This window comes from Zootoca vivipara, chromosome Z2, assembly GCF_965207765.1.
Source record: "Zootoca vivipara chromosome Z2, rZooViv2.hap1.1, whole genome shotgun sequence".
In the NCBI taxonomy this organism is placed as follows: Eukaryota; Metazoa; Chordata; class Lepidosauria; order Squamata; family Lacertidae; genus Zootoca; species Zootoca vivipara.
The window spans coordinates 32,700,010-32,712,835 of record NC_142585.1 but is presented as its reverse complement, the minus strand read 5'-3'; the positions used below and the strand labels follow the sequence as shown (position 1 = coordinate 32,712,835).

General features: G+C 45.3%; 1 protein-coding gene across 2 annotated transcripts in view; it reads left to right on the top strand.

The window, feature by feature from the left end:
* The window catches only part of COL5A1 (collagen type V alpha 1 chain), a 192,261-nt gene extending 180,203 nt beyond the window's left edge, over nt 1–12,058 (top strand). Inside the window, exons 64-66 of one of the 2 annotated variants that reach the window (XM_088664730.1) lie at nt 2,383–2,451; nt 7,324–7,557; nt 8,566–12,058. In XM_088664730.1, coding sequence (XP_088520856.1) covers nt 2,383–2,451; nt 7,324–7,557; nt 8,566–8,712 — 450 coding nt within the window. In that variant the 3' untranslated portion in view covers nt 8,713–12,058. Of the gene's footprint in view, nt 1–2,382; nt 2,452–2,511; nt 2,581–7,323; nt 7,558–8,565 lie in introns of both variants that reach the window. The other variant, XM_088664731.1, reaches the window with a different exon arrangement.
* Nucleotides 12,059–12,826: the final 768 nt, after the last annotated feature.

Sequence of the window (12,826 nt, the reverse complement as noted above, 5' to 3'; positions counted from 1 at the left end):
CCTCTGCAGTTGGAGTCAGTAATGTTTCTGAGTACCAGCTGCTGAAAACCACAAGAGGGAAGAGGGATCTTGTGCTTGGGTGCTGAGGGGTTCTCCTAATGAGCATCTGGTTGGCCACTGTGAGAAGATGATGCTAGAGTAGATGAGCCACTTGCCTGATCAAGCAGGTTATTTTGTTTTTATGACAACAAGATGCTGGATTAGATGGGCCATTGGCCTCATTCCAGCAGGCTCATGTTCAGGGTAACCAGAAGTGGGTTCTGTGGCATCATGGGTGCCCAAGGAAGATGTCAAGGATGCAATTGCTCTGACAGATTCAACATTGGTGATACAAACCAATTGGGCTGACCCTACATGGGCTCTTCATTGGTTCTGGGCTCAGAGTAGCAGTTTTGCCATTCTAACCATTTGCTTCCAAACCTTATTCAGCCACCTCCAACCTTCCTGGATAAATGGACCATTTACCCAGGAGAGTGATATTTCTGCTTGTTCTTTATTGGCAGGGCTTGCTGATGGTTGTAGCCCAACACCTCTCCAGAGGTTATACAGACCATTAACCCCAAAGTAATGAGAGTTGTCACCGGGGGCATAATTGTTTTACAGCTGTGCATTCGTAAGGGTTGAAAAGTTTGATCTTGAAGTCAAGCAGTTAACTTTCCAGTTCAGGAATTCTTCCAAGATAAAGAGAGAGAAAAAGCTCAGATTTGGCACTAGGTCACCTTGATTTTAAACAGAAAGGAGGAACATAGCTGTCATGGTAACAAAAATACCTCTGGATTGGGGGGGGGGGATTTGATCCGCTTATATTTCTAATGTGAACTTTTCAGAATTTCATTTCTAGAACCAAAACACCACTCTCCTTTGAAATCAACAGTTTTCTGAATTTTGCAATGCCGTTCTCCTACCTAACCGGGGGGGGGGGGGCATTTTAAAAATATATTTGCAGGAGAGAATTGTTGTTGTAGTCACATCATGCTTGCTGGCTTCTCCTAATGGGCACCTGGTTGGCCACTGTAAGAACAGGTTGCTGGACTACTTGGGCCCCCTTTGGCCTCATCCAGGAGGGCTCTTAATGTGTTTTCACTCTGCTATTGGAGGCAGTAATGCTTCTGAATACTAGTTGCTAGAAGCCACAGGAGAAAGTTGCTCTTCTGCTCAGGTCCTGCTTCCAAGGCTTCCCATTGGGACAACTGGGTGGCCATTGTGAGAATAGGAAGCTGGACTAGATGAGCACCCTTTAGCTGGATCCAGCAGTCAGGCTCTTCTTGTTTTCTGTGTCAAGGAAGTGGGGAATCTGTGGCCCTCCAGGTGTTGCTGCACTACAGCTCCCATCATAGACCACAAACTTGACATGAGTCAGCAGTGTGATGCAGCAGCTAAAAAAGCCAATGCAATTCTGGGCTGCATCAATAGGAATATAGCATCTAGATCTAGGGAAGTAATAGTACTACTGTATTCTGCTCTGGTCAGACCTCACCTGGAGTACTGTGTCCAGTTCTGGGCACCACAGTTCAAGAAGGATACTGACAAGCTGGAACGTGTCCAGAAGAGGGCAACCAAAATGGTCAAAGGCCTGGAAACGATGCCTTATGAGGAACGGCTTAGGGAGCTGGGTATGTTTAGCCTAGAGAAGAGAAGGTTAAGGGGTGATATGATAGCCATGTTCAAATATATTAAAGGATGTCATATGGAGGAGGGAGAAAGATTGTTTTCTGCTGCTCCAGAGAAGCGGACACGGAGCAATGGATTCAAACTTCAAGAAAGAAGATTCCACCTAAACATTAGGAAGAACTTCCTGACAGTAAGAGCTGTTCGGCAGTGGAATTTGCTACCAAGGAGTGTGGTGGAGTCTCCTTCTTTGGAGGTCTTTAAGCAGAGGCTTGACAGGCATATGTCAAGAATGCTTTGATGGTGTTTCCTGCTTGGCAGGGGGTTGGACTGGATGGCCCTTGTGGTCTCTTCCAACTCTATGATTCTATGATCATCCCCAACCATTGACTGTGCTGGCTGGGGCTGAAGGGAGTTGTAGTCCAACAACAACTGGCGTGCCACAGATATCCCCCTCCAGTGTCTACGTTGATATGCTTCTGAATACCAGTTGACGTTAATCTCAAGTGGGGGTAGTGTTACTGTTGTACTCGGTCCTGCTTGTGGGCTTCCCACTGGAGCACTTGGTTGGCTATTGTCATGAAAGGATGCTGCACTAGATGGACCCCCTTTGGCCTGACCCAACAAGGATGTCTTTATGTGTATTTTAGGGAGAGTTTGGAGATATTTCAATGTGAGTCTGTGCCCCTCCGAATATAACTCTTCTCTTTCTTTTTCTCTCTCAACCCTTTTTCCTTTTCTTCCTCCCCGCCACGCCTCTTCCGCCACTTTCAGGCCAGGATTACCACATGGCCCAAGGAAAACCCAGGCTCCTGGTTCAGTGAATTCAAGCGTGGTAAACTGGTAAGGCACTCCCCCTTCTCACTTTCCAGTTTTGCTTTAAACGTGTCTCGTATTTTGCAGAGCAAAATGGCTCGATGGCCCAAAGAGCAGCCGGCCACATGGTATAGTCATTTCAAGCGGGGGTCCCTGGTAAGTTGCTCAGCTTTTGGCACCCCACCACGCCTCTGACTGGGAGGAGACATGCCAGACATGCCCGCTTCTTGGTTATGGCCATCTCCTGAAAAACCTGCTCGCTCACACACTGCATGATGGACTAACCAGCACGGGCACTGGGGGGCTCTAAATGACTACAGAGGAACAGTTTAAGGAGGAACCGGGGTGTATCCTTGCTTCTTGCCTCCTCCAAGATCTGCCTGTCACCATCTGGCTGGCTAACATTAGCCACAAGTGGCTGACTAGGGCAGTGTGCAGTACACATGCACCCAGACCCAATCCAAGGCTCCAACCTGGGAAACAGCTGGCCTAGATGTGTCCCTGAATCCATTTTAATTAGGGTGTGTCTCCTTCCACCCTCCTGACAACACTGAAAGCACAGGAGGATCCAATAGCACTGGGGTCTGATTCCCTAGTGCCTTCAGCCAGTGAGTGAGTAGAGGGTTCATGTTTGTGTTCCCCTGCTGGGAACAGATGTGTGCAGCTGACACAGTTTCTTCTCCACCCCACCCTGCAATGCCACACTCCTGGGGTACTCCAGATGGCCCGATGTAACTGAGGGCAACCTAGGGCTGTCTCCACCCGACCTGGCCAAAGCCCAGATCTCACATGAACTGGTTTTGGTTTCGGGCCTGGGCTGAATCTAGTGCACAACTTTTACTCAGTTTTGCATAACTTAGACAAGTCTCAGGATTCAGCCTTTCATGGTTCTGAACTTGAAAGTCTGCAAATTCGAACTTGAGCCAGTGATGGAGTGGGAGCAATAAAAAGATTTTACTGACTGCTGAAGCTCCGAATTCATTAGATTCCTTAATATGTTATTCATGGATACCTGTAGCAAGGTACCAATTAGTTTAATTAATTAAATGGGTTGGTTCCAGCTACGTTGTATTCAGAGGACACCCACTGAACTGAACATACCCACGTTAGTAATGCCAGTATGTCTACTCTGAGCAGCCCTATGGAATATGAGAATCAGTTGGTTTTGGTTTGGATCCATCCCTCCAGTCTATGGCTCTCTTGCAAAACCTATTTGAATTTTATTGCTTGCATTCATATATCACCTTTTTCACCAAGGAGCTTCTGCACAGATCTCCCACTCTTCATTTAATTCCCACAACAACCCTGTGAGGGTAGGCTAGACTAAGAGGCGGGGACTGACCCCCAAGGTCACCCAGTGAGATTCATGGCCAGGTGAGGATTTGAACCCTGGGCTCCCAGGTGCTAATCCAACCCTCTAACCACTACACCACATTAGCTCATGATGCTTCTGCCTTAAATCTTCAAAACCAAACGAAATGGGCATCCTGGTCCTTCAGCCACCATCACTTTGCATGCAACACTCTTGAATCTGCACCCACATGGCTGGCCAGGGAGCTCCCACTTAACATAGCAAAACTGCCATCTCCTGTGTACGTGTTAAGAGCCCCTTCCCTCCCCATACAGGGGAGAGAGTTGTTATGTCCGCAAATGCACAGCACTGTACTAATTTGCAGTATCGGTGCTGCACCACATGTAGTCTTTGTGCCTTGGCCAGTTTCTCTGCTCTCTGCTAGCCATAGGCAAACCTTTTTGTGCTGGGGACAGGGGGACCTGAATGGTTAGCAATTCCTGAAAACCTCAAAAATCTTCCTTCCTGCCTCTTTGCAAATTTTGATGTCCTGCTGATCTCCTTCTGCTTTAGTATTGCATCTTCTGTTCAAAATAGCTACCTGCACCTAGAAGACACCCCAACCCGATATTTTGGAAGGAGCAGGTGACTTGTTGGAGAAATGTCACTAGCCTCACAGCAAAACTACCCCCACAAACTCTTCTGGTGCAGAGAAGACCGCTGAGGTCTGTGGGAGAGTTTCTCCAAGCCCCAAAAGGTCTCAGAAAACCCAGCTCCTCAGTGATGCACTGCAGGGCTTTTAATGTGGCTAACCCCATTCCTGAACATACTATAGTTCTCAGGATTCTTTGGGGGAAGAAGCCATGACTGTTGAATGTGGCATCCCTGTGCTTTCAATCTCTGGTGTGGATGTGGCTCTCTGTGTGCCTTATTCACCTCCAAACTCCTAAGCTATTCAGGAGGAGGGTTCCCCCCCCTTCTTTAATTGCCCAGAGTACCTTTTCCATCCAGGAGAGTGAAAAATGGGATTACAAATTGTGAGTTTCACCTTGGGGGGGTTCCCCCCTCCCCCTACTCCAGCCCTGGAACAAATGCCTAACTCCCATTAGAATTTTATGAGCTTTTGCACCTGTTCAAGCTCATTATAATCTTGCAGCCATATGGCTCCAGTCACGAACTCTTATTATTATAATATTATAAGTAAACAAGCAGCTCTGAGGACATGTTGTCCTGTTGGTTTAATAATTATTATTATTATTTCACAAAACTGCTTTGTTAATTTTTTTTAAAAGGGTCAAATGACCCGTATAGGCTCTTGTACAGATGGATAGTGAAGCAAGCTGTAGCCAAGTAAATTCTACTCAAAGTAGTCCCATTGAAATGAATGGATATTATTATTATTATTATTATTCATTTTGTTTATATTCCACCTTTCCTCCAAGGAGCTCAAGGTGGCATACGTGGTTCTCCTTCTTCATATTATATCCCCACAACAACTCTGTGAAGTAGGTTAGACCAGTGTTTCCCAACCTTGTGCCTCCAGATGTTTTGTGACTACAATTCCCATCATTCCTGACCACTGGTCTTGCTAGCTAGGGATGATGGGAGTTGTAGTCCAAAAACAGCTGGAGGCACAAGGTTGGGAAACACTGGGTTAGACTGACGGAGGCAGTGTCTGGCCTGAGGTCACCCAGTGAGCTTCATGGCTGAATGTGCATTTGAACCCTCATCTCGCAGAGTTGGCCATGTCTGTAGGCTATGATCTGCTTTAGTGCCATGTTAGTTATGGTTTCCCCCAAAGAATCCTGGGAGATGTGGTTTGTTCAGGGTGCTGAGATTTATTAGGATATCCGCCCCATTCCCTTCACAGACCTACAATTTCCAGAGTGGTTCACCTCTTCCCAAGAAATGTAGTTCTGTAAAGGAGGAACAGAGATCTCCTAAAAACTCTCAGCACCTTTGACAAACTACAGCTCCCATAATTCTTTGGGGAAAGTCCACACAACAACCTTGTAAGGAAGGTTAGAAGCTGCAGTTTGTTCAGAATGCCTTAATAACCAATCATTATTCCCAGGAAACAATGGAGATTGTAGTTCTGGGAGAGGGAATAGAGGTCTCCTAAGAACTCTTAGCACCCTGAATAAACTCAAGCTCTCAGAATTTTTTAGGAGGATCCATGACTGTTTAAAATGGTATCACTGTGTTTCAAATGTACGGTGGCCTGTGATTTGGAGAATTCTCCTATACTAGAAGAATTCCAAGGAGGATGATAAGGCTAGTGACATTCTGCAGGAGATGCCCTACAATACTCGTTAAAAAGCAGTGACCTGTAATAGTCCTGGAGAAGGGCACAAGCAAGCTCCATAACCTTTTCCAATTTGATTTGGGATCCTCTGTTGGGTGAGCATTCCTCTTTCTCAATCGCCACCATGGCTATAAATCAGTGCCGCCTCCCCGAAATGACTAAGAAAGGAATATGGCAGCTCTGAGGTGGTGCCAGCTAGTTGGCCAGTTTGTCTTCTAAAATGCAGGTAGCGCCTTCTCTGTTGGCATGCTGAGCTTGCCATGATTAGTCATGTTGATCTCTCCGGATAAGCGTCGACACAGTTCCAGATCATTGGTTGGTATACACTTTCTTTCTTTCTTTCTTTCTTTCTTTGTGATGCCTTCCTTGTGAAGTTGCTTTCACTCTGAGTCTCCGGTTTTCATTTGGTACATCCCTATTTCCTTCCGTCCCCTTCCAGGTCCTTTCAAAGGAACAGGCTGTCTCCAGAACACATTCCTAAAATGCAGTCCATAATATCTAGCAAGGGCAGGTACTTCTGTCTGAGAGCAGTTGCAAAACCAGAACAGAATGCCCAAATATTCCATCTGCTACACCCTGTAGCCTGTTCTTTGCTGCATACACATTTCCCTGCCTACCTACCCAGAGCAGATCCATTGAAATGAACTGTGATTCCTGCATTGCTGGGGGTTGGCTTTGAAGACCCTTTGTGTCCCTTCTAACTCTACAATTCTAGGATTCTATGAAATTAATGGAAGCCACAGTGGGTGGAGAGAGTGCTCTTGTGCTTGTGTCCTGCTTGACATCATAAGCATCTCTTTGACCTGTAAGGACAGGATGCCAGACTAGATGAGCCATTGGCCTGAACCAGCAGGGCTCCACCCACTGTTGGGAGGCAGTATGAATAACTCTGAATTCCAGTTGCTTGGAATCACAAGTGGAGAGAGCTCTGCAGTTGCGTTCAGGTCCTGCTTGTGGGCTTCCCATTGGGGCACCTGGTTGGCCACTGTAAGAACAGTATGCTGCCTTTGTCCTGATGCAGCTGCAAAGCTCTTTCTTATGTTCTGCCTTCCATACACCATCTGTTGTTAGCCCAGGATGCCTCCCAATTTCATGGAATCATAGAGTTGGAAGGGACCCTGAGGATCATCTAGTTCAACCCCCTGCAATGTGGGCATCTCAACTACAGCATCTTTGACAAATGGCTATCCAACCTCTGCTTCAAAACCTCCAAGGGAAGGAGAGGTCCACCACCTTCCAAGTTGTTGCACAGCCTTGCATTCCCTGCTTCCTCCCTCTCCTCTTCTTCTTCTTTCCCCCTCAGCTCTCCTATGTTGATTCCGATGGCAACCCCATTGGCGTGGTGCAGATGACCTTCCTGAGGCTCCTGAGTGCTTCCGCCCACCAGAACCTCACCTACAATTGCTTCCAGTCCGTGGCCTGGCACGATGCCACAGCTGGCAACTATGACAAGGCCATCCGGTTCCTGGGCTCCAATGACGAGGAGATGTCCTATGACAACAACCCCTTCATCAGGGCTGTCCTGGACGGCTGTGCAGTGAGTATCTGCATGTCTTAGAATCATAGAACTATAGAGTTGGACCTAAAGGGTTATTGAGTCCAACAGCCTGCAACGCAGGAATCATAGCTAATGTGATTCACAGTCCAAACTGGACTAACTGCAAGAACCTGGAGGTCACAACTCAGGGGTGGGGCAGTTGCTTTGCAAACAGAAGGCAACAAACCTTGATTTTTGGCATCCTTTCTAAGAAAGATATTTGATGGTGAGAATGGTAAGGACTTTAGTCCTGAGGTTCCACCTCTCTGGGTTGGATGCCACCTTTACTGTTAAAGGCAGGATGCCTCTGAATGCCAGTTTCTGGGAATCTGGGAAGAGTGGCTGTTCTGATCAGGTTCTGTTTATGGGCTTCCCATTGGGGCATCTGGTTGGCCACAGTGAGGACAGGATGCTGGACTTGATGGGCCCACTTTGACCTGATCTATCAGGCTCTTATTTTTTATCTTTATTGGTTTATTATACATGGTTGTGGTTGTTTCTGTAAAGATCCTGGTCCTGAGCATATTTGCATAAATATCCTCCAGTGTTAATGGACTTGCACGCCCTCATATGCAAAAATGATCAAAAGGAAGTTTGGCGCATTCTCTGGAAGAAGAAGAAGAAAGGCATTTTGCATTCACCCATATTAAAAAGAAAAAAGTTTTATGTGACTTTTTTTTAAGGGAAGCGACTTTTTTACTAATTAGCGCAGCAGTTTGTTGTTTTTCCAGACCTTTGTGCGACACTGCCCTCTGGGTTTTTTTATTAAAGATTTTCTTGATTTACAAAAATATGTGCAATGTCTCTCGTAACATCTTTACAAATCAGTTTCATTTGTTGAGACATTGGGAAGAAAAGGGGAAAAGAGGTAGATGGGGGGAAAGATGGGTGGGGGTGGATGGTCTACCTCCACTGTTGGAAGCAGTATGCTTTTGAATGCCAGTTGCTCAGAATCATAAGCTCAGAATCATAAGGACCACCCTTTCAATTTTCTGCATTTCCCTCCAGGCAAAGAAAGGCTACCAGAAGACGGTCTTGGAAATCAACACCCCCAAAGTGGAGCAGGTCCCCATTGTCGACATCATGTTCAACGACTTTGGAGAAGCATCGCAGAAGTTTGGGTTCGAGGTGGGACCAGCTTGCTTCATGGGCTAAGGGACCACTCAGAAAACTAGTTTTCCAAAATGAGCAACCTCGTAACCTCATCGCGCCTTCGGTTTTTGGTTCCATTTTTGTGTCATCGTCACATGCACGTTCTAAAACTGGACAGTTTGATGGGATTGCTATCTATTTGGGTTTTTCTTTCCTCCCCCCGCTTCTGTTTTGCCTGCGCTCCAACTCTGCCGCCGGATCACCCTTCCCAAACCATTTTTAAGCCCCAGTCAAAGACAGGATCATCATTCCCACTGCAGACTCCAGAATCACATGACCTAAGGACATCCACTATCAGCAAAGGCCATCTCTCCTAACAACCCTCTTGTTCTGCAGCTCCTCTGAGGCCACCAAAGAGTTTCCTGCACTTGAACATACAGCTGTTGTTTCAACACACCGAGACCACAAAACCAGGTCTTGTTCTTCCGTAATTTTGACAGCCTTGCCAAAGCTGGGGGAAGACCAGGTACTGTTGGTCGTTAAAGTTCCCCATCACTTGGAAGGTTCTGGAAAAATCCCACAGAAAACTATTCTCCAGGTGTGACACAACAACTCACTTGTCCTTGGCACAGGAGTGTAAACTTAGGAATCCTCCAGAATCCTCCCAGGTCAGATTACCAGACCGCTGGTATTTCAAACAGAACTCATATGGAATAAACTTTTTTTTAATTGCTTTTTGTAAAACTTTGATCCTAAAAGTTACAACTGAAACCAATTACAGGAAAGAAAACTTTTCCCAGGTTCTGACTGTCTTCCCCATATGATAAAGGTGCTTCTATTTTTGTATGTTGTTAAGTAAATATTTGTATATTATTATATTAAATATAAAATGCCTCTGGTTCAAAGCATGCATGTGACTTGCCCCATGTCCCTAATTGATAATTTAACGAGCCCACATTTCTTACCAGCAAACCAACCCATCTGATGAAAAACACCAGTCCCAGGAGGCATAAAATCACGCAGAGTTGGAAGGGACCCCAGGGGTCAACTAGTCCAGCCTCCTGCAACGCAGGCAATGAATTGCTGTTGCGGTTCCCTCCCTGCACCTGTGGGGTGGGTGCACCTCGTAAAAACATTCAGGCACTTTGAGCCTTATGCATAAACACAGGTGTAAGGCTGCACTTGAGTTTCTCCTCCTTACTCCCGAGTAAGCGTGTCTTCCAGGATTTTACCCTTACTTCTGACTAAGCTGGTGCTTTCTCTATTGATGATTACACAATCACAAAAATATTCCTCATGTGCCTGAGTAGTTTTACTTTTGGAGGGGTGGGGGGAGGTGATCAGATCAACCATGCAGCAGCTCTCCAAAGGAAACGAGACCCTGAGGAATGTCAGGATTGTGTGTTGTTTTTTAATTAACAAAGCATATTGCTATACTGGAAATCCATGACTCCGCTGCAAAAAGAAAAAGAAAAAAGTGCCTTTGTCAGCTCTGACAAGTAGTACAGACTTGGGGTCAGCTGTCACTCCACTTGATTTCAAGGTACAGGTTTCATTTTTAAAAATAAAAAAAATCTTTCCCCCCCCCCAACTAAAAGCCTCTTCCCCCCTCCCCAAAATTACTCCTCCTCCTCCCTAATTGGAGGATTGTACATGGCAGGGATCTCCATTATTATTTTTACTTTTAAAATAATTAAAAAATAATAAAAACACAGGTGCTTATATTTTTTATTATTATTATTTACATTTTCTCTTTTTTGTTGGTGCTATCTCTGACGACGACACTGGTGGACACCCCCCTGCCATTTACCTCCCTCCAAGGCTCATTTAATGATGTTCTGGTTGAGCACCTTTCCAGCATCCCATTCCACCACCACCCCTCTCGACCCTCACCCCATCCACAGTCTTGAATGGAGTTGCATGCTAGTCTGATTATTTCAATGCATAGACCAGCCCACTTCTGTAGAAAAGTATTAAAGCTGTGCTTGCTTGCGGGGAGGGGGTTGTTTGTTTTGTTTTTCCTTTTGTAACAAATAGAATATTCATGCATTTTTATAGGATGATTAACTATGCCAGATTTGTACTCGTGCGCTGAATATTTGTGGTGCTAATTTATGTATTTGTTTGGTGTCCTGAAGTCAAGCTTGCCCCCCACCACCACAACCCAAAACAACTGCATTGCAACAGCCATAAGAGATGGCGTGATCCTGTGTGCCTTTTACCTAAAGACCACTGAGGAAGGGGAGGGCAGAAGCTTGCTAGCAATAAACTGTTTCAGTTGGGGCCTTCACTTTTTTTGTTTCTTCTCTCCATGAGCTGGGTGAGTGGTACTCCTAAAGAAGGAAAATAAGAAGCAGTGCCAAAGACCCCTGTCCAAGGAGGTCAATTGGAGGTCAGTCTTTGCAAAGGAAAATACATCATGTATACTGTGAACAGGAGCCTTTATATTATGTATTTTCCTATTTAAAAAAAATGAACCAAGGGGACAGGGCCCTGAGGTGCTCCATGGTGCTTTCAAGTTAAGACTCCATTCATATTTGTACCATAGAATTCTCAGAGCATTTTAAAAAATGCTCTGAGAATTCTTCAGATACTTTTCGCGTGCATGCACACGAAAGCTCATACCAAAATAAAAACTTAGTTGGTCTTTAAGGTGCTACTGAAGGAATTTTTTTATTTTACTTCGATCCAGACCAACACGGCTACCTACCTGTAATCAGAGCATTTTGTGTTCTCTTGGGCAAGCTTGGAAACACACACCAGGGACCCCTCATTGAGAAGATCAGGGAGAGCAAGGCAGCTTCCCTGGTGGATAGAGAATTGCTATTACATAGCATTCCTTGAGCTTCCCCCCACAATGCAACAGGTGGAGGCAGGAATGCATTAGGTTAAGGATAATGACACCCTGAAATGAATGAGCAGGCCTCCCTTCTCTCACCCCCTTTGGTTAAGCTGGTGTTAGAGCCCAGATTGCACTTTCAGTTCATGGATATGAAGAGTCAGCCCCAAGAGGCTCAACTGGTGCCTATGCATTAGACCATCCCTCTATAACCTGGTGCCCCCAGGGCTACAATTCCCAGACATCTTGAGGGCACCAGGCAGTTTCTGAACAGCTAGGAAATCCAAAGGCTTGAGTATTTGCACCTGCAAAAGAAATGGCTTATTAATATGGATGGATGGAGAGACCTACTAAGCACACCCACACACTTAGGTCATGTGATTCTGTTCTGCTAATTTGTCATCAATGAATCTTTAACCCCCCCTTTCTTTCTGTTGGGTGTTTCTGTCAAAAAAATAATCCTACCAAGTGTTGTAAAACTGTACTGAAGTTTTGACCCTTTTTCCTCCCTCCCTCCCAGACCACTTACCTAACGGTATATTGCAATAAAAATTATTCCTTGTATTTGCAGACATATATTTCTGTGTAATTTTATCCCCTCCCCTTTTCCTCTCTTAATATATATTATGACTTGAACAAATGTTGATTGAGAGAAAAAAATAAACCTATGAAAAAACAAAGTTTTAAATACATACTCCTCCCCCGGCTTTTTTTAAAGTATTGTGGGATATGTGTGTGAATGCCCAGACCTCTTTGTACAGGTTCAAACATTCCAATCCAACAGTGCCCATTGAAAGGTATTTTTATAAGGGGGGGAAACAAAATTTAAACCTGTGTAATAAAGGAATAAATGTAATAGTTTTTTCCCCCAATAAATCAAGTTTACTGTTTCCACCTGACCCACCCTGACGTTGAATGCTCCTTGAACAAGAATGGCTTTAACAGAGGATTAGACAGATCCATGGAGGAGGAGAGGACTGTTGATGGCTGATAGCCACAATGGCTGTGCTCTGCTTCCATGGTCAGAAGCAGCAATGCTTCTGAATTCCAGTTGCTGTAAACCCCAGGAAGGGTTGTGCTTGAATCCTGAGTAAGGGTTTCCACTTGGGGCATCTAGTCAGCTACTGTGAGAACAGGATCCTGGACTAGATGGGCCACTGGCCTGATCCAGCAGGTTCTTCTTATGTTGTCATAAGTGTGGTTCCATCTGTCTTCCTGATTTTCTTTCACTTAACCTAAGCAAGATGCATTGATCATAATTACAGTGGTACCTCGGTTTATGAACACAATTGGTTCCGGAAGTCTGTTCATAAACTGAAGCGTTCATAAACTGAAGCA